Source organism: Meleagris gallopavo, chromosome 19 (assembly GCF_905368555.1).
Source record: "Meleagris gallopavo chromosome 19, MGAL_WU_HG_1.1, whole genome shotgun sequence".
Classification (NCBI taxonomy): Eukaryota; Metazoa; Chordata; class Aves; order Galliformes; family Phasianidae; genus Meleagris; species Meleagris gallopavo.
Genome location: NC_139422.1, coordinates 2,168,546 through 2,194,230, shown reverse-complemented (window position 1 = coordinate 2,194,230; position 25,685 = coordinate 2,168,546). Strand labels below are relative to the sequence as shown.

Below are 25,685 nucleotides of genomic sequence, written 5' to 3'. Positions count from 1 at the left end.
CTTTGCACTTCTGTCCCTAGTTGCTCTGCCAACATCAATAGCTTCACACCAGAGCAAAATGAGGGCAAGATTAGGGAAAATCAGAATTAGGATCTTTATTTATGGTGTATTTTGTGTTAACAGCTCTAGAAACGAATGGGTGAATGCTCCATGAAAGATAACCTCTGTGCTCAGAGTTAACAGTGCAAGAAAATCTTTAAACTTTCATGGGTGGAAAGCTCCTGAACACATAAACATGGATAAAAACTACACTGGTACTTATTATTTCCCCTCACGGTGAGTGACTTCTCCCATGGATGACAATCAGGTTGTTTTTAAGTAGAAAAGTGGCAGACCCAACTTCTCAGTCTCACTGAGATTTCCGAGTTGTAAGAGATAGGATTGGATTTGCAAAAGAAAAATAGTTATTTACTCCCTGCCAAATAGCCACAAAGGACATGTCTGTATTACAGAGCCTTTCCTTTCCTTGTGGTAAGGAAAATCTGCTTAGAGATTACAGCCTTCTAGTATGTGTTGTGCCACATACATGCAGGCTTGTTGTATAGATGGCTTGGAGCTCGTTAAAAATCACAGGTCATTTTGGGTAGGTTTACACTTAAAGTTAGTCTAAATCAATTTTAGTGAGATTTTCAAGCAGTTTAATTGCATCCTAGCAGGGACTTTCAGATCCTGATTATACAACCCTGCCTGCATCTGTCTCCACTGAAGAGAAACGAAGAAGTGGAAAGGTTTTAAGAGCTGCAGGCAGCTTCCGTGCACATGCGGAGGGGATTCTCTGCAGTGTAACTTGTGGGGAGGAAGATGGAAACAAAATTAGCAGGGCTTGGAAAAAAAAGCTTCTCAGCAGGCAAATGCCCAAGCTGCAGATTGCTGAGGAACCTGTTGTGACCTGTAACTCGAAATGTATCTTGAAATAACAGCGACAGTCACCAGCACTGTTGTGCAGTGGCTTTATACAGACAAAGGGAAACACAAAATATACAAGTCAGTCTTGCTTTAGAAGTGATCCCCAGTCCAAATTATTTCTCTGTATTTCTCAATCCCTCAAAAGGCTGCAGCAATGGTTCCTGGGTCTGCCACAGCACAGAGCTGCTCCTGAGGGGCTGTGCTGCCAGCGAAGGGGTTTGGCTTTCCCAGCTGTTGTCTTAGAGTGGGAAAAAGCAAAGACAAAACAGTAAAACCAAATACTCCCTCATCAAGTTGAGAGAAAAGCATTTTCTGCTTTACCATGATCACATATCAGGAACATTTCAATCACAGGCTCACTGAGACCTCAAATGTTTTCAAAGCCAGGCTTACTGCATTTTCTTATTATTATTTCACGTGTCTTAGATTTCAACTGCATGCCCCAAACTTAAATATTATTTATAAGAACAAAATCTCCCTCTACGGTTATGCTGTCATCAAAAGGAGGCTTCCAACATCAAAATACAGGGTTATATGAGAAATGTCCATTTAAAAATCCTATTTTCAGCAACAGCACCCTCATGTTAACAGGCTTTGCATCACGCCCTGCTGTCTTACAGGTGCCTGAAAGCAAAAGATCCATTCTGGGCCCACAGTACTGTATTAGCAGAAGCCAAGCAGTGGAATTTGTCATCTCCTTTCAAAGGAGAGAGAGCATCTTGAAAACCTGAAGGTTTTGTGTGTGACCCCATGTCTCACAGGATTTGTGAAGCTGCTCACGTCCTTCTCAGCTAGGATAGGAATGCTGCCTGATTAAGGAGCAGTGAGGCTTAGCTTCACAACTCAAGAAAAACTGCCAATGGCAGCACGCTTAGCTTATCTTTGGCCTGAGATGCAGGAACCAAAGGCAATCAAAGCTGCTTTTGGAAAAGCTAAACATCTTTTTTGCTTGGCCATTTGGCCAAGGTTACTCGAATTTATCCTATTATTTTTTGGCCTCATGTGTGCATGGGGTGACAGTGGTTGTGTTTGGCTTTACTGAGTTGTTGGTTTATGTCTATCTCATGTGTACCGAATGGAAATTCTCATGTAATGACATCAGATTAATTCAACTCCAATACATAGTGAATGTAAAATGGATCATTTACCTCAAACATTACTTCAATTTTTACACGTTTTTCTTTCTGGAGTTGCATTCACATTCAGAACAGGCTGTGTGCATAAATATGATACCTATCTGCAACATAAATCCTTTTCTTCACATGCAAGCATAAGAGCATACATACCAGGCAGCTGGGTCGTATTCAGCCCAGACACGAACAAACTCATCCAAATGATGGGGCCCAAGGATGGAGGAGTCTCTTGTCAAGTATTCAAAGTTGTCCATGATTACAGCCACAAATAGGTTCAACATCTGCAGAGAAGCAGCAGTTACAAAGTTAGGCAGAATAGAAATAAAAGCAGGAAGGTTAAGAGGGTTATGAATTTCTTAGCAAGATACGTGATTCCAACACCGTGGTTGTTGACCAGGAATTGTCTACATCTCTCCCAGGAGCTGCTTTCTGCTTTCAGGGTAGCAGCCCTGCCCTGTCCCCCTCACTGCAAGAGCCAAGTGCAGCAGGTAGATGGGGAGGTGAGAGGTACCCTCAGGACTTCCAAGTTCTTGCTGGGGTTGTCAGCCCCATCCCCACCTGAAACCCCCACCACAGCCTCACCCCAGAAAGATTTAAGCTTGCAGGAGGCCACTGTAAAGGCAGCAGATTGGCTGCTTATAGGACCTTGAGCAGAGAACCTCTGAAATTGTGTGGATTTTAACACATGGAGAAAAAATACTGTGATGAGCAACGTTTCTTTCCTTCTTACAGGTGCACAGCAAGGCACCCGATTTTCCCATTCTCAGAGTAGGGCCACTTCTTTCTGGGTATCAGCCCAAACCACGCAGCTCCACCCAGCACATCCCCACAAAGTGTTGCTGACAACCTGAAAGAGACCAAAAACCTCACACACCCTTCAGAATGAACCTGGCAAAGCCAGGACTGGGTTCCTGGGCCCCTGCTGTCTTCCTTGCCCTCTGCAAGTCAGTTCCAGCTCCACGGTGTGCAGCAAGTCTGCATGGCTCTTGACCATGGAGAGTTTGACAGCATGTCTATCACCAGTGAGGTTCTACAGCATGACCACAGACTGGTGGAACAGTCCAGCTGTCGCTGCTTCACCAACTGGATTGTGCTAGCTCTTCCAGCACCTTGATATCAAAGCAAATCAAGACAAAATAGCTGGAAGAAAAGCCTGAATATCCTATTTTAGGCTTGTAACAATTCAAACCTTTACAGCTCCCCTGAAAGACAAGGGTAGGACAATAGGCTCCTCTCCCTCATGGCTGCTAACAGAACCCAGAAAATGCTTTTAGTATATTAAGAGCTTCCTCTTATTAAAGCCAGAGGAACAGACACAAGGATTTCAATAGGAAAAAAATCAAGCCACAGCTGGCGGGATGGAAGAGCAGGAGGGAGGATGGAAATAGATGCTCCTGTGTCAGTTAAAGTCCTGATGGGCACGAAGAACATTTCCATCCTTTTGTCCCTGCTGCTATGAGTGCTGCTGCTCTGCTCCAGGGCAGCAAATAGCAAAGATGAGCTGAAGGTGGCCATCCCCAGCTGATCAGCATCTGCCAGCCATTAAAAGAAAATCAGTGGAAGTTTGGGGCTCGTGTAGTTTTCATATCCCTGAGCAATCTGGAAAGTGGAAGAGGTCTTAATATGGGAGTGGGCACAATTCACTGCTGCAGACAAGCACAGTCCATAACAAATCACTGTATCCATACGCTGATGCAGAGACATCCAAAATAGCTCTGGAAACACCAGCAATGCTACGAGTACCTCACACATATCACAGTACCCCCAGAGAATCAATAGGTAGTAAAACCTGTGTGAATTTACCCCTTGAGCCTTTTGCATTGCTCCCAGCTCCAGCTGTGGCTCAGTACAGTTTTCCCTTACTTGCATAAAGCTGCTTCTAAAGTTTCTGTATTTTTTAATGTCAATTTATACTTTTCTACAGCATAAATTTAAAGGAGTAAAATGATGTCAAGCTGAACATCCACAAAGAGCTAGAAACAATATCAAAAAGCAAACACATTACCCAATTTCCCCCCAAATCCATGGCGTAACAACACCCGGCAAACCATAAAAACGTTTCCTCTTGGCAGGGCTGCAGCTCTGAAATGCTTTAATCGCCTGTGGGGAACCACATGTCTCCTTGCAATGAAGTGCTGAGCACATTTTAAGAAATGAGCTCCAGTCCTAGTTGCAGCAGTCCAGCTGCTTGGCATTGAAGCTCCTGGTTTGGGAGTTGGACATCCTCGCCTGGATCTTTTTGGGCTCCCCCACTTGCCCTGCCAGCAAATGAGGTTTCAGTGGGAGTTCCAGGAGCTCACGCAAAGCAGAATTCAAAGCTGTATTTCACACAGATGTGCCCCAGCCTTCAGGCCTGCATCTCAAGGGCTGATGGAAGCCAAAGAGGAAGAGCTGTGTTTTTGGTTTTTTTTTTAATTGCTATGATTATTATGAAATAAAGAAGTTTAGGAGCAATGACACTCTTGAAGATACCAATGAGAACACCTGACTTTTGGGGAAGGATTTGTACAAGGAAGGATTTAGGCTTTGAAGTATAGAGTACAATCTGTAAACGGAGCATTAACTTTCAGGAGCTTTCAGGGCTCCACGTTTTTTAATATATGCAGAAGAAATAATCCCTGGGATGTCAGAGGGGCAACAGCAGCTGGACAAAGGATCTCAGTAGGGTCCATTGAAGTTGTCTATCTGTACACGACATCAAACTGCCACGTGTACCTCTTTTTCCTGGGTAAAGGTTTCTGATGATAGCAGGGATTAGCTGCACAAAGCATCAAATCTGATATTTTAAAGCCAAGGCATGAAACTGAAAGCAAGTTTGACAGGTAGCTTTTGGGGGCTTTTTCAGAGCCATGATTTTTATCTCTTGCTGCTTGAAGTTTAATTGGGTCCCTGTCCCTGGTTTTCTATTCCTCTGTCCCAGCAGCACAGGAAAGATCCAAACCCTGAGAGCAGAAGGCTTTTTATGCACACAAGTGATCAGAAAGACATTGGTATGAATTAAAATCTTAAAGCCAGCCCCTTATGACAGCCACGGGCACAAACAGAGTACAAAAGCTCCACATACCTTCACATCTAAAGGTCTTCTGACACTATGTCAGAAGAAAATGCATGTATTTGGTAAAGAAAACAAAACATGCCATCAAGCAAGCATGGTGCTGTCAGCTGCCTGCTCCAAGCACTTCTCAACCAATGTTATCTTGGCCATTCCCATCCTGCCCTTCCCATCCCCATCTTCAAAGGACCACGTTACAAATCAAGACAAAACAGATTAATGCTTAATTCCAAATATTAGATCCCCTGTGGGAAGAAAGATAAAAATAACGCTTCCCTTTAAACTAATGACTAAATGGTCTCTTTGGGGATTAAAGGATTTTAGCACCAGGAAGATAAATAGTTTTTAGCAAAGCGGGCGCATAACATTGTATAAATCACAATTAGGGGGAAGAAGGAAACAAGAGGGTGGGGATGGCTCGGAGCTTCCCCAGCATCTGCCTTTTAGGAACTGGCTTACCAGGAAGGAGCAGAGGAAGATGAATGACACGAAGTAGAAGTAGGCAAAGTCGCTGCCGCATTCGTTCTTGGTGAGGCCAGAGAGTGGGTCGCATGCCCTGCTGCTCAGGCATGACAGCATGATCTCATGCCAGGCCTCCCCTGTGGCACTCCTGTGGACAAATAGGCAGAAGGGTGTGAGCTCATCCCCACCTATTAACTAAGGTAATTAGGAGGAGGGGTGCGCCCAGGTGGAGAGAGATATATTTGCATTAAGAGTCCGAGCTGCCAACCCGCTGTCATGAGAAATAAAGGAGAATAATTCCATCTGATGCATGGAGGTCAAGGAAAACAAACAGGCTCAGGTAAGGCAAGCTAGGTTGGTTTCAGGGAGGATAAAATCAGACTGATTTAAACAAGTCAGTAGCAACATGGAAATGTGAATAGATGCAGTTTGCATTGCCTCCTTCTGAAGCACCTGATGTTTCTGTCCTAGCATTGGCTGCAAGCCCAGCTGAGATGCTGGGAAACAAATACAGCCTCCTCCACTGGAATCCCTCATTTCTCTTGTCAGAAGGTGCAGAAGCACCGGGGAAAGTCTGATTGGTCACAGGGCCCGGCCTCCCAGGTTTTCTCCATCCTTTCCCTTCTCCCATTTTGGGTGTGAAAGCTGAAATAGCAGATAGGTGTATCCCCAAATAAATCCTAACTTCTCCCTTTTACTGTGGGGATAAAAAGTAATCAAAAGGAAAACACTGGCAGGCCCGGAATGTCCGTCCTCAAAAGAAACCAAACCCAGCAACACACATGCATGGATCAGAGGCGGGGGGATCCTCATGTTTGCTGATGTCAGCTTTTCACATAACCTCAGGTTTTCCCCCAGTAATTTCTGCGCCATGCTCAGAGGTGCCTTTAGGGCCACCCCACAGCTTCATGTAGAGCCTAGCCTGTTGCAGTGCTGCTCACAGCTACACAAAGTGGGTGCAAAGCTTTTCATTTTGCCACTGAGACTTCAGATCTGAAAAATACCCTTACAATCACATAAGATGTGAACCCACTTCCAAACACAATGAATTCCAGTGAGCAGCAGCATTGGGCAAAGACCCTGGGCTGAGCCTTGGGTTCAGGAATCCTTATTTACCCCACAGTAATAGCAAAAATGTGGACATTGAGCCAGACCATAAGCCTTTCTCCTGGGCTCTGGGATGATCTGGTGCTCAGTGCAAACTGAAATAGCTCCTAGATCACTCTGGTTTGTATAGCATAAGATATCAGCAGCATTTAGTCCTTAAACCTCACTCCCTCGTGCAGAAACCTGCTTCCCATCATAGTCCTGCTGCCTCTGCCCACACCATCCCACTGTGTGGCATTCAGAGTTTTGGTTGGAGCAGCTATTCTGAGAACTGCATTTCCACTTGGCTTCACAGAAATTATGCAAACCCAGACCTATGCAGGATATCATTACCAGCACCAAGACACAAAGGCTTACTTGCTGCTCACCTGCAAGCCCTGTGGTATTTGATATCTGCTTACCTGAACAGAAGCATCAAGGCTTGAAGGAAGGTACGGAAATTATTGTGCCGATTGATGGAGGTTTCGTCATTTAGTGCGATGTTTCCAAATACCTGCCGCAGAAAGCAGAAGGGGTTCAGGGCAAATGCAGCCTGCTGTAGAATCACGTGGGAGTCATGAGCATAGGTGGATCAAGTGGAGTTAGGAGAAAAGGTAGGGAAAGCATTTTGCCCCCCTTCAAGGCAGTTAGAAGTGTGTTGTGAAGATCAAATGGTGGAAAAAAAATCAGATTAATGTTCTTCATCTTCATGCTGACCTTTTTCAACACCACTTTACAGCTCCAGCACAGGCCAAGAAAAATTCCTCATCTCTTCCTCCCTCATGGGAGGGAGTGGTGCCTGAAGAGCTCATTGGGCACAGCCTTGTGCCCTGCTGTCACCTGCAGAGGCGTCCATCAGTAGGTACCTACAGAGCAGGACCAGGTCTGCAAGCCCATGCTCTCCCACTTTACACCCACATCTGGATTGGCACTAGGTTCAAGACTTGGCAGTAAGAACATAAAAAAGTGGCCCCTTTTTGCTCTTCCAATTCCCCAGTCACCAGGCAGGAGGTGTTGGTTTGCCTCATCCTAAGCCAGGTACTGATGCTGCTGCAGAGGTGACAGCACACCCTGTTCCCATGGGACAAAACCAGGCTACTTGCAGACAGTATTAAAGTCAAAATTTTACCTGCATGCCAATAATGGCATAGATGAAGAAGAGCATTGCAATGAGAAGACACACATAAGGCAAGGCCTGTGGAAAGGAGAAGAAAGTGTTAACATCAGTAAACCTGTATTAGCCAGTGGCATTTAATTCCTGGGCAGCACTGTGCTCTGTAGCATTTGTCCTTCAGGTAAAGGAGCTGGGAAAAGAATTGGAACAATCCTGGAAGAAGGTATTCATCAATTACAAACCAGGCTGTGTTTTCCAAGAGCTCTGTACGCATTCTTGCAGGCAGATAAGCAGTAACCAGGGAAAACACAGTAAGAAGCTCTGCAGCAGGCACTGTGGCTATCAGCAGGCACTGGTGCTTCCTATGCAGAATTGCACGGGGACAAACCTTAATTTTTAATGACCTTGCTATAAATTTAGTATGAGAAAACACATATAGCCAAGGAACAAGTTCCTGCTCTGAATTCGGCGCAGACTGCACCCCAAGAGGGTAAAAAGGTTTTGAGTTTTCATGAGAAATCAGTGAGTGCTGCAATATAATTATATCGCATGAGCTGGGAATAACAGCTACTTTGCACTCAGGCTAGATGAAGAAGTAATTAATATCTCTTAACTAGCAACAGTTGCAAAGATGCAAAGCCCTGCCCTGGGGCTACCATGGGAAGCCTGAAGTCAGGGGAAGGGTTACACAGCCCATGGCCCAGAACTGATGGGTCTCAGCTGGAAACCTTTGCACATGAACCAAAGATGAGAGTGCAGCTTAGAGAGTGGACAAAGGATGGGCAGACAGATCCCACTGCAGACAGACAGACCGCTGTGGCCCATCAGACCAACACCACCAGCCCAGGTGCTGCAGTCCCAGCCTTTGGGAGACATCAGGTTCACGTTCCCCTCTTTGGCTCTCTGTTTGCAGAGGAGCAGAGCAGGACTGCAGGTTATACCATGTGCAGTTTGTTAGTAAAAGGCACGTCTAGAACAACATACTTTGGTTTTGAATCATTACCAATGTACTAAGGATACAAGCTGCCCAAACTACTCAGAGACTGAGACTTGGCTGAGCTCCCTCTGTCTAATCCACCCAGAATTATACAGTCCAAGAACACCGTCCTGGGTGGGAACATTTCATATCCACTGACCCCACATCTCAGCCTTTGGTGGAGGTTCTTGGCTGCAGCAGACCTCATTAGTTACAAGATGAGAGCAGCAGACTTGTTACCTCCTCTGCACTTAAGGAAAACGTGACCTAACAAATCTCATTGCTTGTATCCTTTAAGGCACAGCATACTCACATCCCAGCCCCTTCCCATAAGTTATTTGATGGGTGAAAGTGTAATGTAGAAACTGCATGTGAGAGCACCAGTTGGCTCTCTGGGGTCTCTCATGGGCAGAAAAGTGTAATATAGAACTCTCTCTGATCCTGGCTGTGGGATAACAGCATGGATGCACCTAGTTCTTCTCCAGGCCACTTGTGGAAAGAAGCAATTTCTATGTTCCCATTTTTGCCCTCTTAAAACTTTTGCCTCTAAGGTTTAAAAGTTCTAAGAGAAACTTCCTTCCAACCAGCTCCAGCACGGAGTGAATTTTGGTAATAGCAACAGCTTGGGTTTCTCTTCTATTCAGCTCCACCAAAACTGAGACACGTGGACAAATTACTCTGGTTTAACATGTTACCACACCTCTGCTCACTGAGCACATCCCTTATCCTGCACAACAGTGAGGTCAGACAAATTAACTTAAACCTGGCACTTGCTGCATGCAAATAGCAGGCATGAGGGCCCTCAGTAGTCACCCTGCATTTTCTTCATGCTAAAACAAGAGAAGGCTTTGCCATGAGCATTTTGTGGCGGTCTCAAGGACAACCTAAGCTTTGCACACCAGTGTTTGTGCAAAACGAGCATTACTGCAATTGCACTGAGGAGACAGAGAGAAGCAGGGAGCTCTTTGACACTCAAAGGCTGATGCTGGAGAAGTGCAGAGCATCTCACGTGCCTTCTCCCCGTCTCCCACTGGCCCAACACTCACCTTAAATGACTGCACAAACGTCCAGAGCAAGATGCGGATAGTGTAACCCTGGCGAAGGAGTTTGATAAGTCTTGCTGCCCTGAAGAGCCGCAGGAAGCTGAGGTTGATGAAGTTGTCCTGTGGAAAGTAAAGGTTTTGTGTCCTTCAGAAATTAACGCGATGAGAAACCACAGCCCGCAAAAAAGAAATTAAAATTACCAGCTTCACGATCTAAGCAGCAAATCGGCCACCAGAAAACCTTCCAAAAGAAACATTCGTCAGTGCAGATCACTCCACATGCAGCAAGTATGAGAAAATCCCTCTCCACAAGAGCCCTCCCCTCTATCCTGGGTCAGTGACAGAAAAGAAAATGGCCCTTTCACGCTGTCCATGGATGTCCTGTTTTCTTTGAGTAAGGCAGATTTTCTCCCCTAAAGACTCAGGGAGAGGTAATGGTGCCATATTATCATTTTGTAAAGAATGAGACTGAAGTCTTGGTCAGCTTGCTTTTCTACCATGAATTGAACTTCAACCAAGACAGCTGCGACAGACTGCGCATGTAGCCTCAACTATAATAGAGAAAGGCATTGTCCAGTGAAGATTAAAGCATCCTTGAAAAATAGGGATGTTTTCTAACCTGGAGATTTAAAGTATTTATATCCAACTTGTGACTGGACAGGCTCATCAAGGAGAAATGGCACCAGAAAGAGTTTGGAAGATGGATCACTGGTAGCAAATTGGTTGGGGAGGTCGAGCATACAGCAGCAGGCAGGTGCCTTAGGAGCCTGCTGATTTTCTCATTATTATTAAGTGTGCTTTCACTGGTGGATCAAAGAACTGCTGGAGATGGGGTCTGATTTCCATGCGTTTTGTGTGATTCTCCCCACCCCACACCCCCATCTTTTCTTTCCTTTATGGAAAAGAGGTTGCTTGCCCCAGCGAGCTAATCTAGAGAGGGTTCTTTCCAAAACAAAACATGCAAAAGCCAGATCCCTCTTGCCCTCCTGTTTTAAGGAGATGAAAAATATCCCCGCATTCTGTACCTATTCCAATTCACTTGTTTGTGAATCTCTGATCACAGCCGCTTATTTGATTGAGTTAACTAAAGAGAGAAAACAGCTCGCTTTCAACTGTCAAGCAGTGGAGGGGAAGATACCATCATAAGAGCTCTTATTGGTAAAGATGAGCAAAGCCAGTCTTTCTCTCATATCATCATTTTACCAGGAGACACCCAGTCATATTAAAGTGACCCACATTTCTTGCTCATTTGGTGACAGAGCTCACGCTGAATTTGAGGGGGGGCTTGTTGGATCTATTCATTTATTTAAATGCCAGCTCAGTTTTTGGGCCATTAGCACTGCATTCCACCAATCCCATCGAAGAGTTCAAGAAATCATGCATGCACTTGGTTTCTCTCATGTTAAAAAGGCAAGCAGCTCAGAGTTAGGCACAGACCATATATCAGACTTAATCCTCAAATAAAGAGAAAAGAGTAAATCACAGGTATGTTCCATGAAAGAGCAGACAACACCGAGCTCATTCAAGTCAGCAACAGAAAGCAGCTCTGGCAGGCAAAACACAAGCAAGGATTCCCCTGGGTTGGTCAAGGTCGGTAGAACAGGTGCTAAAATTCAACACCTGTCTCTTAGCATCAGCATCTGTTTTATTTTTATTGCATTGGTTACAGTCCCTTCACAACACACTGGTTGAACTCACCTTGGGTAAGGGCTGTACTGAGCCAGGGACAGAGCATGGCTGCGTGACTGAGATGCCACCAGCAGCCTGGTCCTTACTGTCCTGATGGGGTGCATTCAGATCAGGGCTAAGGCTTAACCCAGAGCCCACTGCAATCCCAGGAATTGTCCCCACCTGCAGGAAATGCCTCAGGCCTTATGTGATCCCATTCGTGGCACTATTTCAAGTCAGGCAAATCATAGAGCATCACCGGAGCCTGATTTTCCCCATCACAAGTCTAAGGCTCCTCCAAGGAGCATGCACACAGGCAGCATCTGCAGGATCTGGCTCTCTGTGTGTTGCTGCCTTTCTTCCTTCTTCCCACATTAATACAGGTTAGCATCAAACCTTTACTCTGCTCAGATTTTGCTCTAATCTCCTATCATGATTAGCATGATGCCCCACGCCTGCTTTGGCCACACTTCACGCAGGACATCCCTGTGCCACTTGACACTTTCTACATGACAGTTTTTGTACGAGCAGTAAAAATGGGGGCTTCAAAACTGTCTATGCACGTCCACAGATTTCCACTGCTTTTTTTTTTTCCCAGCTTCAAATCTTCCCTTTTTGATTCAACCACTGCCATTTTCTAAAGAGCAATGAAAGCTTCAGCTCCACAGGGAAACCTTTGCAACCCAGGAAAATCCAGCATCACTCGTGTGCACAGAACTTGCAAAGAGGCAAAATCACACACGCCTGTGACAGGCAGGAGGGCTTCACATGTAACCCTCAGCACACCGCATAGAAAACCCATCCTTGGGCTGCTCAGCCCTCCAGGCACTATCAGAATGGCATGCAGTTAAAGGGGAAACTCCACATTGCGATATTTCTCGTGGACAGCAGTGTTTTGCATGGATTCTCCGCCCGTTTGGCTACCCCTGTGCAGCACGTGGCACACACATGATTGTCTTCTGGATCCCCAGGGGCTGTCTTTCCAGAGTTTTGTTTGTGTTTCTGTTGCACAGATGTTAAAGGCCACTGGGTGCTCACGTGAGGCATCACTGTTCAATGATTCTGTGATCCATCTGAGGACCAGCCAACTGTGCTAGAAATACATTTCCTTCTGGCCTGTTGCTATTACCCCAAAAGAGGGGGTGGATGGGGCGCTGGTACAGAGGGCATCAAGAGACCCACGTGGGTCTGCAATGCCTCCCCAGAGCTCACTGAAAGCAGGAGAAGAGGAGAGAGTGGGGAGAAGAGCCATCATAGGGACATAACTAGCCTTGACTGCTGCCCAGCCACGTGCAGACAGCTCCTTTATCCTTTCTTAGGCTGTTTTCCATAGCAAAAAGCAGAAAAAAACATGCTGGGCAGGGTGTACAGCCATTGCCTGGATCTATTTCTCCAGCATCTCCAGTACTTGATTGCTTTTCTCCTTGATACTGGCTCTGTGCTTGCTGTCCAGAGAAATGCAGAAGGAGCTCTGCAGCGAAGCATCACCTCAGTGGATTTATTCTTTTGGGTTTTTAAACCTGAGGTGGGAATGAGTTTGTCTTGTTACAGCTGGAGGATTTTGCAGAGGGGTTTCTCAACGCTGCCCCACAGCAATAAAGTCAGCAGAAGCTGGGCTGGTCATCCCTACATGTATGGCTGCCCAGCTGAGGGACACAAAACAACATCATGGATCCTCATTTTTCTGTCAGCAGAACAAGAAGCTCACCCAAAGTGGCCAAGCCACCACAGAGGCATGGAAAGGGGGAATCCAATCAGCCCAAGAACTCAGGAAAATTTGGCAGTTCTCACACGGCTGCAAGAATTAATCTGTGCTGCTAAGGAACAGCAGCAGCTCAGCACTCCAAAAATGGAACCTGTGCCTTGGACACCAAGCGATGGAAGGAGCCTGGACCTGGGCACACGACCACAGAGCTGCAATCTAATGACTGCAGGATGAACGTTTAAATCTTTAATTTGCAACACCAACATCAACAGGGCCAAAATTTGGAGAAATGGAGGCAAGTTGATTTTTCTAGTATATTATCACGTGAGCAAGCTGACGTCAGAGCAGTTCTCAGTGCTGCTTGGGCCAAGGGAGCCGAAGTTTAATCTCCTAGAGCTGTTCTTGCAGCTCCCACATATCAGCAATGGTTCCAGCCCATGGTACAGTGCAACTTACATAGCATTGTATCTGTGTTTGCTGTTCACAAGCAGAAAGTTTCCTCCTGGAACCTCTCTTAAACAAGCACAGAGGCTGGCTGCAAGTTATCAGAAAGACTCACACTCATTGGTTTGTGAGCAGCAAATGTGCAACAGAAAGACCAGATGTAAGTTAAAGTAGATCTGAGAGCTGCTGCAAGGCAACCAAGAGTTTTTGGCCTCATTTATGTTATTCTTAATCGTGGCCAAGATAATTAACAATAGAATAATATTATTTTTGAGAATATTTCCAAACAAAAAGCCTCCTATTTCCAAAGACACCTCTGGAATCTGGCACTGTAATTCCTAATGGGATCTGGTGCCCAGTACTTCTCAGCCACATTCACAGGGCGGCTTCTGCAGTTCACATGAGATGTTTGCTTCTGCACCCAGGGACTCAGTGTCCCTGCGGTGGCACCGTGCTTCTACATGCCAGTATTACAGAGTTTTCAAAGTCGAATAAAAAACAATCTTTCCCACAGCTTCTCTTGATTTGGGAGAAGCAATTCTGTAACGGCTTTAATAATTTTCTTTTTTTGTGCCTTGCAATAACCACAGGCTTAGAAATACCTGCAAGGCCGTCCTCTCTGACATTCTGCTCAATGCATCTCGTCCAAAAGGAAAATAGTAACAGCTTCTGAGAACTGAATTTGGTGCCGTTGTTTACAAATGGAAGGGTTTCCCACCCAGGCCATCCAGAAGCATCCTTTCCTCTCACCCTCATTTGATTTTCCATGAGAATAAAGCAAGTGGAAGTCTCCCCTTTATCAGTGTTGGGTGTAACAAACAGAGAGAACGGGCTATTGGTAACTGCATTTGCCTCACGTCACCAATTAGCCAAGGGGAAGAAGATGCAGAACAGAAGCCAGTTTTGAGGCACGCTGCAGTGAGGCTTTTTCACCAGTGCAATCGGAAATCTCATCAAAACAAATTAAATCAAAGAAAAACGAGAGAAAATAAAAGCAGAGAATTTAAATAATTGTTTAAATTCAATGAAACCAACCGTGTCCTATATGTGATGTTTTCATGGATGGATATTGGCAAGATTATTTACAAATTATTATTTTTTTTTGAGCAGCAGGTGCACAACATACAGACGGAGACATGGTTTTCGCATTGTATGTTGATTGGATGGCGTGATTCAGCAGGTAGATAAGGAAAATAAAGAACAAAACAGGAAACAAAAGAGAAAATGAGTAATCAGGACAAGCAAAAAAGGAAACTCTGAAAATTTCACTGGAAAAAAACTGTCGGGCTTTTGGGGGTGTTATTTTTATGGCAATTATATAAATTAAAGAATGCTTCAAACCAAAAGAGGTTCTGAGATCCTAAAGGTAACACAGACAGTGCAGTCGTTATTTGCATTTCTTTCTGTAATGCAAATTGGGAGACAATTCACAAACACTTCTCACGACGCTTTTTGTATTTCCAGGCACAGAAATAGATGTCAGTTTGCCATACACCCATTGGGCTTCCTGGGGCCAGCTGTGGCCACAAGGATAGCTTCTCCTTAATGCCACCTCTTTGCTGTTTTACTTCAGTTACTGAGAGGGTTAAAAAACTGACATGCATGTTTTTGCCTAAGGAAATAAAAAATAGATATGTATATTCCACTGCATTCACAAAGTAAATTACGTATGACACGGTTACCAAAGTAAAACAAAGCAATTAGTCAATACATTTCTTTTCCTTTTATCTTTAGTTTTCAGTGGATCAAAGTACCGACGTAGCAAGGCTGGTGGAAGCCAAATCTCTCAAGGTGAGACCGCCCAGGTGAGCAGGGTTAGTTGCTTCAGAGGACTCTTACAGTTGGAAAAATATAGATCACCATGTAGAAAATCGGTGCTCCTGCATCTATTTGCTAGCCTGACGTCAAAATCAAGTGAAAGATGTTCCTGTCCATGGCAAGGAGGTTGGACTAGATGATCTCCAGAGGTCTCTTCCAATCCAAACCATTCTGTGGATTCGCCACAAGGATGGGGAAGTGCTGTTTATTTTGGGAATGGATCCACGTAACCCATGTCAACGTTCTGACCATCACCTGGGCTTCTCTCAGTCTGAGAAACCTTGAGATGTAAACGGACAACTGCAGGGTGAACACATGGGGCAGGGCTACCTGCCACCCAAATACCTGCATGGCCGCCCATCAGGCAAAGAGAGAAGAGAGCATCTTGTGGTGGCTCTGGGTCATGGCCAGTGAAGACCTGATCACTCTGGTAACTCTCAGCTCTGGGACACAGTGCAGAGCTGCTGTATTTCCAAGCAGCAAAAAATTGTGCTTGTGCTTCCCAGGCAGCTCTGGGACACCTTGAGCTTCCCAAAGTGCCATAGCTTAGAGCTGCACATCCTGTTAATTACTGTGGGACCAGAGCAGCACTGCTTTATCTTTCCGTTCATCTTCCAGACTGGGTCCCATCAGCGTCCTTGGGCCTGCGGGAGGGAGGAAGGGTGGCACTGGAGGGGCTGATATAGTTCTACCTACAGTATGTGCCCCTGGATGAGGCAGCCTGAAAGCTGCAATTATTTGCTGCCATTAACAGTTGTGTTATGAACCTAATCTTTGGGGCACTGTTGCAAGTTCTCACTTGAATAGTTCAGCAGCAATTCAACGCTTCAATGTCACCTTCAAGCTAAATAAGTTCCTTCCTCATACCTCTTCAGTACGCTGCTCACGATGCATTTGAACTCCCAGCCCATTGCCCTGGCTGAGGCTCAGAGATGGATGCACACAGCTTAAAAAATAGCACACTGGTGGCTACAGCTGTTATTCAGTGCAGGTGGGTGTGCTGCTGCAGACAAGCATGGGCTGGAGAGAGATCAGAGAAGCACCATATGAAGAAGTTTTGAGAAATAAGTCTAGCAAGAAGGCAGGGGGACCTCCAGGTACTCTGCGGGGGGAGGCATGTGGGCAGGAGGCACGTTGGCTGTGCAGAAATGCTGAAGAAAGGGAAGATATAGAGAGAGCAGAGCTCTAATTAGTCTGTGGACTGAGAGGCAGCACTGAGAGGTAAGGGGCTGGAAAGGCAGTAGGGTTTATATGAAAGATGTTTGTGAACAGCTTCATGTTGGATGCTCTGGTGAACTCCATCATGTAGTCCTCCCCAAGGCTGGCTTGGTGGACATAATGATTCACACCAAGACTCTCAATTATCACGTGGGAGGATAAGAGAAAAGTGTATAGATGCTGGCGAGCCTAACTCTATTGGATTTTGCTGTTTTAGAGATAATTCCTACTCCTCTTCAGAGGCATTCCTGAATCGCTGCAATCCTTGATGCTGAAAACCAGAGAAACCAGAGCAGAAGATGATGCAACTGTTCCAGCACCACCAAGACTACTGCATCAGTGACCCCCACACGGGGATTTGGGAGCACATTTACCCTCCAGCCTGAAGACCAGGAGAAGATAGGGAACTTCTATGCACTAATTCTTATTCCTTCTCTTCCCAAAGGAGCATTTACCAAGTTCTGAGACCATAGGCTCAAGTTCATTGAGCTCTTCCCTCCTGGTAACATCAGCCAAAAGATGGTTTGAAAGGAAATGTTAATCTCTGTGGCTGATGTGCAAGATTTTCAAACCAAAGCAAAGGTTTGGGTCCCATCAGAGCATGTTCCACTGCAGAAAGAATGAAGGCAGGCATTCAATGCCTGCCCACAGCACTGCAAATCTTCCAAGCTCTCAGAGGTGGCTTGATCTAAATGATTCTACCCTGTGCACTAAGAACAAAAGGTAATGCAAAAGTTTATGATATTTGTCAACTGTTAAATGAATACCATTTGTGAAGGGAGCAAAAAGCTTCATTTTTCCTATCTTTTCTGTACCAGTGTTGTTAGATAATAATATCTTTTGTCAGAAACAGTAATATGGTCTTCAGCACCAGCTGAATGTCCTGTAAAGAAGCCTGGGGACCATAGTACTTAGCACACACAAAACAGGTCTATAAGCAAATCTCAGGAACTGAGAAGAAAAAAGTATGGTAAAATTCAAATCCATTACATACAGATATAGCATCATCAACTAAAACATGCATTGGGAGAGAAAAGGAGCACATTTTTAAATTGGATAACATCAGATTGCCAAAGCTTTGGTCAGTTATCTGCTGCCCTTATGGAAAAATCCTCTAGAATTTAATGGCAAGTTTGTGCACTTAATGTAATCTCCAGGACTCATGAGCAGGGAGACTGAGGACATGGGACGGGTGGCCAGCGAATACTGTGGTATACTTACATCTTATTTTTATTTTTTTATTAGTAATTGCCCTGCAGAACTTTTGTGTGAGGAACAGAAACTAAAGTTTCCCCAGGACAGACTGTGCTGATGATGAGCTTCTGGCTGGGTTTATGTTCCTGTGCTCTCTCCTCTTATCTCCTCCTTGCTCAGTATGGGCTGGGACCCACAGAAAACAGACATGATATTGGGGAATGCCCTGCAAGGCACCTCGCTCTACAAGCCAGCAGCTTTCATTAGACTCCTTCTGACATTGTCCCTCTATTAAATTCAACAGGATTTTTCCATTAATAGGCAAAAACAGCTCGGGGTTAGAGCCTTTTGCTGAATGAGAAGGAGAGCCTGCTTCCTGACAGTCATCAGCACCATCAATCTCATCAGAGCTTTTGGCATGAAAATCTTTGGGCCAGACAGCATCTCTGTGCAAAGAGCAGAACTGATGGAAGCAGGCTGCCAGGTCACCCAAGGACTTCAGCTACCGTAGGGTTGGTAGAGAGAAGGTGCAGTGTCCTGACAGAGTACAGCTTTATGGGTAAATGAAGAATATTGAGCAAATTGTACTTACCGCAATCTCTGTTACTAAAATATCAGTAATACTTCCCAACACTGTTACAAAATCAAAGACATTCCAGGCATCTCGGAAATAATTCTGTCAAATGAGAACACAAGGGGATAGGGAGATACAGGGGTTATTATCTCTTTGCAAGACAATTTCTTTGGTTGTTTGCTTGCTTTTAAATCATGAAATACAAGCATTTTAAGTGGAGAGGGAACAGTTGAAAGCAAATGAGGAAGGCACATACCAGCACACCAAAGGCAATGATCTTCAGCACACACTCCATTGAAAACATGGATGTAAAGACAATATTCAGGCATTTCAACATTTCTTCATATGCTTCTGGAGCATCATAGAACTAAAAGAGGATGGAAGGAAGGCTGTTACTGGAAATCATTTATGATGGCAGAGTAAAACCTTCCCAGCTGACTCAACTGACTGCAAGGAGTTAGAGCATCCCCAAGGAGTGAACCAACTTCGTGCAGGCTGAACCAGGAGCTGCAGAACTCCAGAGCCTAGTTCCCATTCACAGTGCCTCATCACAACCAAACCACCTCCCTCTGGGGATGGATGGAATCCCACACGGCCTCTAAAAATCATATGAGGAAGATGAGGAAGAAGTGAAAGCTGATCCTGCCAATCCGCTCAGCTCTCATGTTGAGAGCACAAAACCTCTACAGCTAACACCACGTTTTCTAGCCCATAATTGCAAAGATTCAGTAACAGCTCACTAACCTTCATCATGAGAACAATAGTATTGAGTGCAATCATGACCATGATAAAATACTCAAAGGGAGGGGACACCACAAATTTCCACATCTTGTACTGAAATGACTGCTTGTTCTGAGGCATGTAGCGGGTCAGTGGCTTGGCACTTATGGCGAAGTCAATGCAGGCCCTCTACAAAACAAAAACAGGGTGAAAAGAATACAAAAAAAGGGCTGGCAGTTCAATCAGTCAGAATATTTCTGGGAGTAGAGCATTTACTGGAGGATGGTACCTTTAAGTGTTTCTTACACGTGATGCAAGTAGTGATTACTACTGTAAAACGCAGCACATCATCCCCACATTGTGGTCACTTCTCAATCCTGATGTATCTACTAAACCCCCACAGAATTATAGTCCCCCACAACCCAGGAGATGGCTTTGCATCACTCAGCAGGTTCCAGTCCCTTACTGGGTTTTAAATTCATGGGCTCACTTCAGAAAGCACTTGGCTAATTCCTCCTGACAAAGAACTCCGGAAAATTGAGGGTTAATGAAGATGCTATTTGTGTTTTAAAAAAGTATTATGAAGCTCAGTTCTGTCCTAGCACACAACCAGGTAATAACTTCTTTGAAAAGTGAACCAAACTCAACCAACAAATTATCCAACAAATATTAATGTGTGAATGTGTGAATGTGAATCATCAAAGATATCTCTAGTTGGAAATTTCCACAAGAAGAAAAGTACATTAAAATGGTGTCAATTCTGAAACAATTTCTCGTGTATGATACAGATAAAAATTCAAAACCTCCAGGTTTGTCATACTGAAAATCTCAGGGATACAGATGGAAAAAAAAGTGAGTAAATCATGTCTAAATATTCTACTTTATTTTGGACTTTTTGTTCAAACAGACATAGAGCTGAAACACTGTAGAATTGATTAAAAGCAATCTCTTTTAATCAAAAATCAGGTTCCAGTTTCACAGTTTTTGAAGGAAAAGAAGGTTGGTTTTTTTTTGGAACCGCAGGCAGAGCAGACAAAGGATTTTACAAATACTAAAATTCTACCTGGGTTCATGAGGAAACTGGATACGCTTGTGGAAGAACAGTACAGAGCTGCTGCTAACTACAGCGAGACCACATCTAACAAGGTTCCTGAGTTGGAAGCAGTGCTGTTTGCTGGAGTGCAGAAGGAAAGCATCGCGTGTGCTTGCACTATTCTCACGCTCTTCCTAAGACATCTTTTGGCTGCTGCAGGAGAACACTGTCTCAGCCAAGCAAAAACAGGCTGGTAAGGGCAACTTTCCACTGGGGAGCAGCAGCAACTTTCCCTTTGACTTCTGATGAGCAGCCACTGAAATGCCAAACACTTCTTGCCAAGCACATACACGCTTGAGCTAACAATCAGCACCATCTCCACTTTGCAGCAGAGGTGTGATCCACAGGGATACGGGACACTGCTTAGCTAAAGTGCAGCATTCGGGGACTGTCCCTGGTTTTGTTTTTATGCAAAAGCCTGTAAGTGAAGGTCTGTAAGGGGACTGATGTCTATAGTCTCTAAGTCTTGCATTCAGCACATGACACCACGTGTTCTAGAGCCCCTCCTAGTGCAGCAGGGATGGAGAGATTGTCCCCTCAGCATCAAAGTGCTCTGAATCCCCAAGGTGCCACCTCCCGCAGCTGCTCAATCCATAAGATGTGGGTACCTCATTTTTCTCTAGGCTGCATTCTGACATCACTTTATCTCCTTGCTCTTGGAAGGTGATTATGATTAACGCCACAAAGATGTTCACAAAGAAAAAAGGGAAGACAACAAAATACACCACGTAAAAGATAGACATTTCCATTCGGTAGCCAGGGCTGGGACCCTGTTCCTCGTAGGTAGCATCCACTGAGTGCTTCAGCACACTGCAAGCAAGCGCAAAGAGAGAAGAAAAGTCAATGAAATCACTGTGAAGCACCAATGATACTGTGATAGTCATTCACTGGCCTTCACTTGCAAGGCGGGTTTTCCACATATGCTCAGGTCAAACCTCTTCCCACCTCTGTGATTAGGAAGATGTTTTCCTTGAGGATATTTTTAAGGAAACCCTCTCTGTTTCCAACATTCTGATGAATGGTGGCGATTTACTATGTACAGATCCACATATCCACCCTGGGCAAGTGAGGGGAGAGGATATAGACAGATCTGGCTTCTCTTCTGCTCTGGTCAATACGAATGAAATAAGAGTGGAAAGAAAGGTATTGATGGTCTTTGAGTACCCACGGGAAGGTAAAGGTTTGAAGAGTGGAGACTGATGCTGGTTTAATCTTTATTTTACTGAATAGCTGAATGTGGAGGACAGCAAAGTCCGGCCACATAGAGATCCCTAATCATGAACTGCCACCTGTGTGTCCCAGCAGAAATGTCTGCCAAAATAAAGTCATATGTTGAACAATACATACAGTGTGGGAGCTCAAATATCCAATACACGTTCAGCTTGAGCGCAATGCTTTTCCCCCTCCTTTTCTTACATCTCCATGATAAATGGTGCACCTAAGCAAGGTGTGCATGTCCGAGAGAAAAATGCCTAAGCATCAGTGTACAAATTCATAGGGCACTGAGAATGCTACTCACTGACTCATTCTGTATTCATGCAAGGGAAAGTTAAATCTTGGCTGACTATTCTTCTTTCCCATGTCACATGTTCTGTACATGTCCCTGAGCCACAGAAAGCTGCTGCTACCTCTGACCAAAAGCTGGTGGTCCCTGCCAGCCCCATGTACTCACGTTGGCCACCCTTCTCCTGTGGAGACAGTGAAAAGCGTCAGCAGAGCCCACAGCACGTTGTCGTAATGGAACTCGTATTTCTTCCATTCTCTGGGCTGCGCCTCCACCTCATTTTTTTCATAGTCAAGGTATTGACCCCTAGGAACAACAGAGATTCAGATCAAATGGGAGAGTAAAACCAAATCAGTCATGTGCTATAACTCAGTGAGAGCAGTGGAAAGCCCTAGTAACAGACTTCAGCTATACAGAGCCAAGAAACAGCCCCAGGATTTGTAGAATCACAGAATGGTTCGGGTTGGAAAGGACCTTAAAGCCTTTCTAGTTCCAACCTCTGCCATGAGAAGGGACACCTCCCACTAGGTCAAATTGTTAACATAGGTATTATATTACATAGGTAATATAGGTAAAGGCTAGAGGATCCTTAGAACCAGGCCTGAGGTGCAAAGCTGGCAGCTAACAGCATGGTGACCCCCAAATTGTCTGACCTCACAGAAAACCGTGCTGGTTGATGGGGAGCAGTCTTTGTTTCCTACTTGAAAGCTGTATCTAACTTTTGGTCCTGATTTGAGTGCCAGAGGCTCAGACCCAACATCTGGAGAGTTCTCCTCCACCCTAAATTCTTCTATAATTCCACACTTTTCTGCAATGCATCAGCTTTGCTGCAAAGCAGAGCTGCATGGAGAGCCCTATGGTACATGGGTGGCAACAGAGAGTGATGCAGGTGAGCAGAAAGAGACAGTGCTTGGCTTGGGGGCCAAGGAAAACATCCATAGAGGGGAAGCAAGCACCTCCACAGTCTGCTGCAAAGGATAAAGTATGATAGGGCTTTTATAACAGCCAAATGCAGTTCCTTTTCCAAGCTAATTGGAGATCTTTAACTCTCCACAGATTCTCTTTTGATTATTTATTCATTCTGTTTTCTTAATTTGTACAAGCTCTGAGGATAAAGGCAGCAGGTAGAAAGAGTAACCACGCCACGCCAAACCACTGCTGTGCTTTATCTTGAATTCATACCCAGTCCTAAATGGAAGAAGGAACCTGTTCCCCTAAACTGTTAACCCCTTGAGTAATCATTTGCTAGCTAAGAGTAGGAATGGAGAAGCCACAAAAAAAAAGCAAAAGGGAAAATTCACCTCTAAGAAGCTCTTACTTACAGGAGCCCTCACCAAGCCCAGCAGATAGCCATGTGATGCAGCCTCTGGACAGCCATGGGAACCCTGGGGTCCCTCCACAGCCCCTGCTCCTGCCATACCTGCAATCCTTCTCCAGCTCTTTCGACTCATCGGTGCAATAGAAGAATCTGCCTTTGAAGAGCTGCACAGCAATGACAGCAAAGATGAACATGAAGAGCATATAAACAATGAGGATGTTGAGGACGTTCTTCAGGGAATTCACCACGCAGTCAAAGACAGCCTGGGGACAAGAAGACAATGAGGTTAAGGGGTCAGAAGAAAGGCAAAGTGCATTGCCCTGGCATCTAGCATTGCCCCACACATGAGGACAGTTACTCAACACCTAACCAGTGTATGCTTTCATTGGCTTGCACACTAAGTGTTTGGTAGGAGAAAACATTGCCTTCCTACAACTCCTGCTTGCTTGATGAGTTTGGCATGCCACTGAGTTGTTTTTTTTTTTTTTGGTCCTGCCCACAAAATCAAAGAAGACAGAGAAATTTCAGCCCTAAGCAAATATTCCCATGGCAAATTATGAAATGAAAAACATACTTGTGTTTAATTTATTCATAATGGATTGGGAAAAACCTCATGAAATCTGCCACTCACTGGCTGTTATTTGAACTGTTTGAATAATAAGGAAACCATACCACATGCAAAACAACCAAATACTTTGAACAGTAATGAAGTGTCTATCAAAATTAAGTATGAATAATCTAGTGAGCATATGTCACTTCTGAACTCCCTGTGAATAACTTCTCATACATTTATTATTTGGTTACTAGTCACCGATTCATTGTTACAAGTAATTTGCAGCTTAATTTTAGTCTGAGGAGTTTGTCATAATAATAGAAATGGAGCTGCATTGCTGCCTAGGCACAGGGCTTGTACAATGCTGTTTCTGTTTCTCTGAATGGAAGTGAATAATTCCCAGAATTATGCTCCTAATGCAACATAGAAACCCAAAATTAAAACACTGGAAGTATCTCTAATCACTCTATTAATCTTGCTGATTGTTGTGTACAAGATCTCATCCAGGAAAAAAAATGGAAAAGAATTCTGAAGACAAGCCATGTGAATCTGACTTCTGCTTCACAAAGATTTCTGAATACTTCTTTAGAAATGGTAAAATTACTCTGTAAAATGACTTGAAAGTAAGGAAGTCATTCAACAAAAAGCAAAGCTCTGCATTCTGCAGTAAGACAGAGCTGCTCTTGACTGTTGCACGACCCAAGCGTTGTGCATTTCAGTTTTCTAAACAAATAAAGACCATTTTCTACATTGTTCACCACCACACTTCCTTATCTTGTGAGGTAAATTTAGTACACATAAAAATGCATGAAATGAAAATTATTTAGGCATGAATTGAGGGTAAGGACAAAGGCAAATCTGTATAATAAGTAACTCTAATTTTTATGTAGCACTATGTGAAAACAGGAATTGTCAGACATTGTTTCACCACTGCAAAAGCATCCTTCATTTCTCCCCCATCTCTCAGAGAAAACAGCCTGAAAGCACTACTGAGACATGAAGACATTCTATAATAGATACTCCAGAATTCCAAAATGCAGAAATGATTAAATTTTGTAACATCTTCCACTGTCCTTCCAGGGCTGGCTCTATCTCAAAGCATTCTTGAGGTGGTGCTGAATAAGTAACCACAAGACATTACGTTTATTTCACTTTGCAGCTTAGTATTCTGGAGATGAAAGGGTACTGCTATAAAACCCCACACCATATATTCTTTAACAGAAGAGAAGAACAGATTAGAACTCCTCCTACAGCAATGACATTTCTCTTCAGACAGACTATGGAAAACCTGTTTTCTGGTGTATCATTTCTAGGAGCATCACATGTACAAACAGTAATTTAATTTACGTGCAACTTTTTTTCCTTTCTTTTTTTAGAAGTTTGATTTTCATATGGATTCACAACAATTCATAAACTGCGTACAATGTTTGCAAAATTAACAAGTGGTTGACATTTGCCAAACATCTGCATGGCTATTTTTATAAATCTGGCAAGGAGACGAATTGCAACAAAATAAAAGAAACAAAATTAGCTTGGATGAAGTTAACTCCATCAGCTTCCACTCAGATCTGCTGCAGACCTCCAGAGAAAGCAAGCTTTGGGGTTGTTTGTTCTCTAACCTTTAGTTTTGGCAGCCGTTTGATGGTCTTCAGAGGTCGGAGGACCCGCAGAACCCGCAGCGACTTGATCGTGTTGATGTCCTTGCCTTTGGTTCCTCTGCAAGGTATGAAAGGCACAAGAACAACAGAGGGAATAGTTTGGTCCTCAGGACACTAGCAAACCACCCAGTGCTACCCAGAGGTGTCATGCTTTTGTGCTGGGTGCCATCCTCCCCTTGGATGCTGAGGGCTGCAGTGACCGCTCACTTGTGATGTGTGGAGGGAAGCTGGGGCAGCACATAGACACTGCCAGACTCAGCTTCCCATGCTCTCCAGCACTTCCCACCTTACTTCTAAGCATCCCCAAGGAACCAGTGGCCTTCCTACCCCAGCTCTCCTCTGGCAGCGCTCACAGATGGGCAGCACATATGGGCTGATGCCACTGGGAGGCTCACTTCAAAAGTGAGAAGGTCACACTGGGTGCTCACCCTGCCCCAGGCAGCTTG

At 44.6% G+C, this 25,685-nt stretch overlaps 1 protein-coding gene across 1 annotated transcript in view; it reads right to left on the bottom strand.

Moving 5' to 3' along the window:
- The window catches only part of LOC100539318 (voltage-dependent N-type calcium channel subunit alpha-1B), a 95,961-nt gene that overhangs the window by 27,638 nt on the left and 42,638 nt on the right, over positions 1 to 25,685 (bottom strand). The window contains exons 10-21 of the mRNA XM_031556159.2: positions 25,201 to 25,297; positions 23,131 to 23,291; positions 21,879 to 22,016; positions 20,815 to 21,016; positions 19,138 to 19,302; positions 18,650 to 18,760; positions 18,412 to 18,495; positions 9,776 to 9,892; positions 7,769 to 7,834; positions 7,062 to 7,153; positions 5,551 to 5,701; positions 2,193 to 2,320 (exon numbers count right to left, since the gene is read on the bottom strand). Coding sequence (XP_031412019.2) covers positions 2,193 to 2,320; positions 5,551 to 5,701; positions 7,062 to 7,153; positions 7,769 to 7,834; positions 9,776 to 9,892; positions 18,412 to 18,495; positions 18,650 to 18,760; positions 19,138 to 19,302; positions 20,815 to 21,016; positions 21,879 to 22,016; positions 23,131 to 23,291; positions 25,201 to 25,297 — 1,512 coding nt within the window. The remainder of the gene's footprint in view (positions 1 to 2,192; positions 2,321 to 5,550; positions 5,702 to 7,061; positions 7,154 to 7,768; positions 7,835 to 9,775; positions 9,893 to 18,411; positions 18,496 to 18,649; positions 18,761 to 19,137; positions 19,303 to 20,814; positions 21,017 to 21,878; positions 22,017 to 23,130; positions 23,292 to 25,200; positions 25,298 to 25,685) is intronic.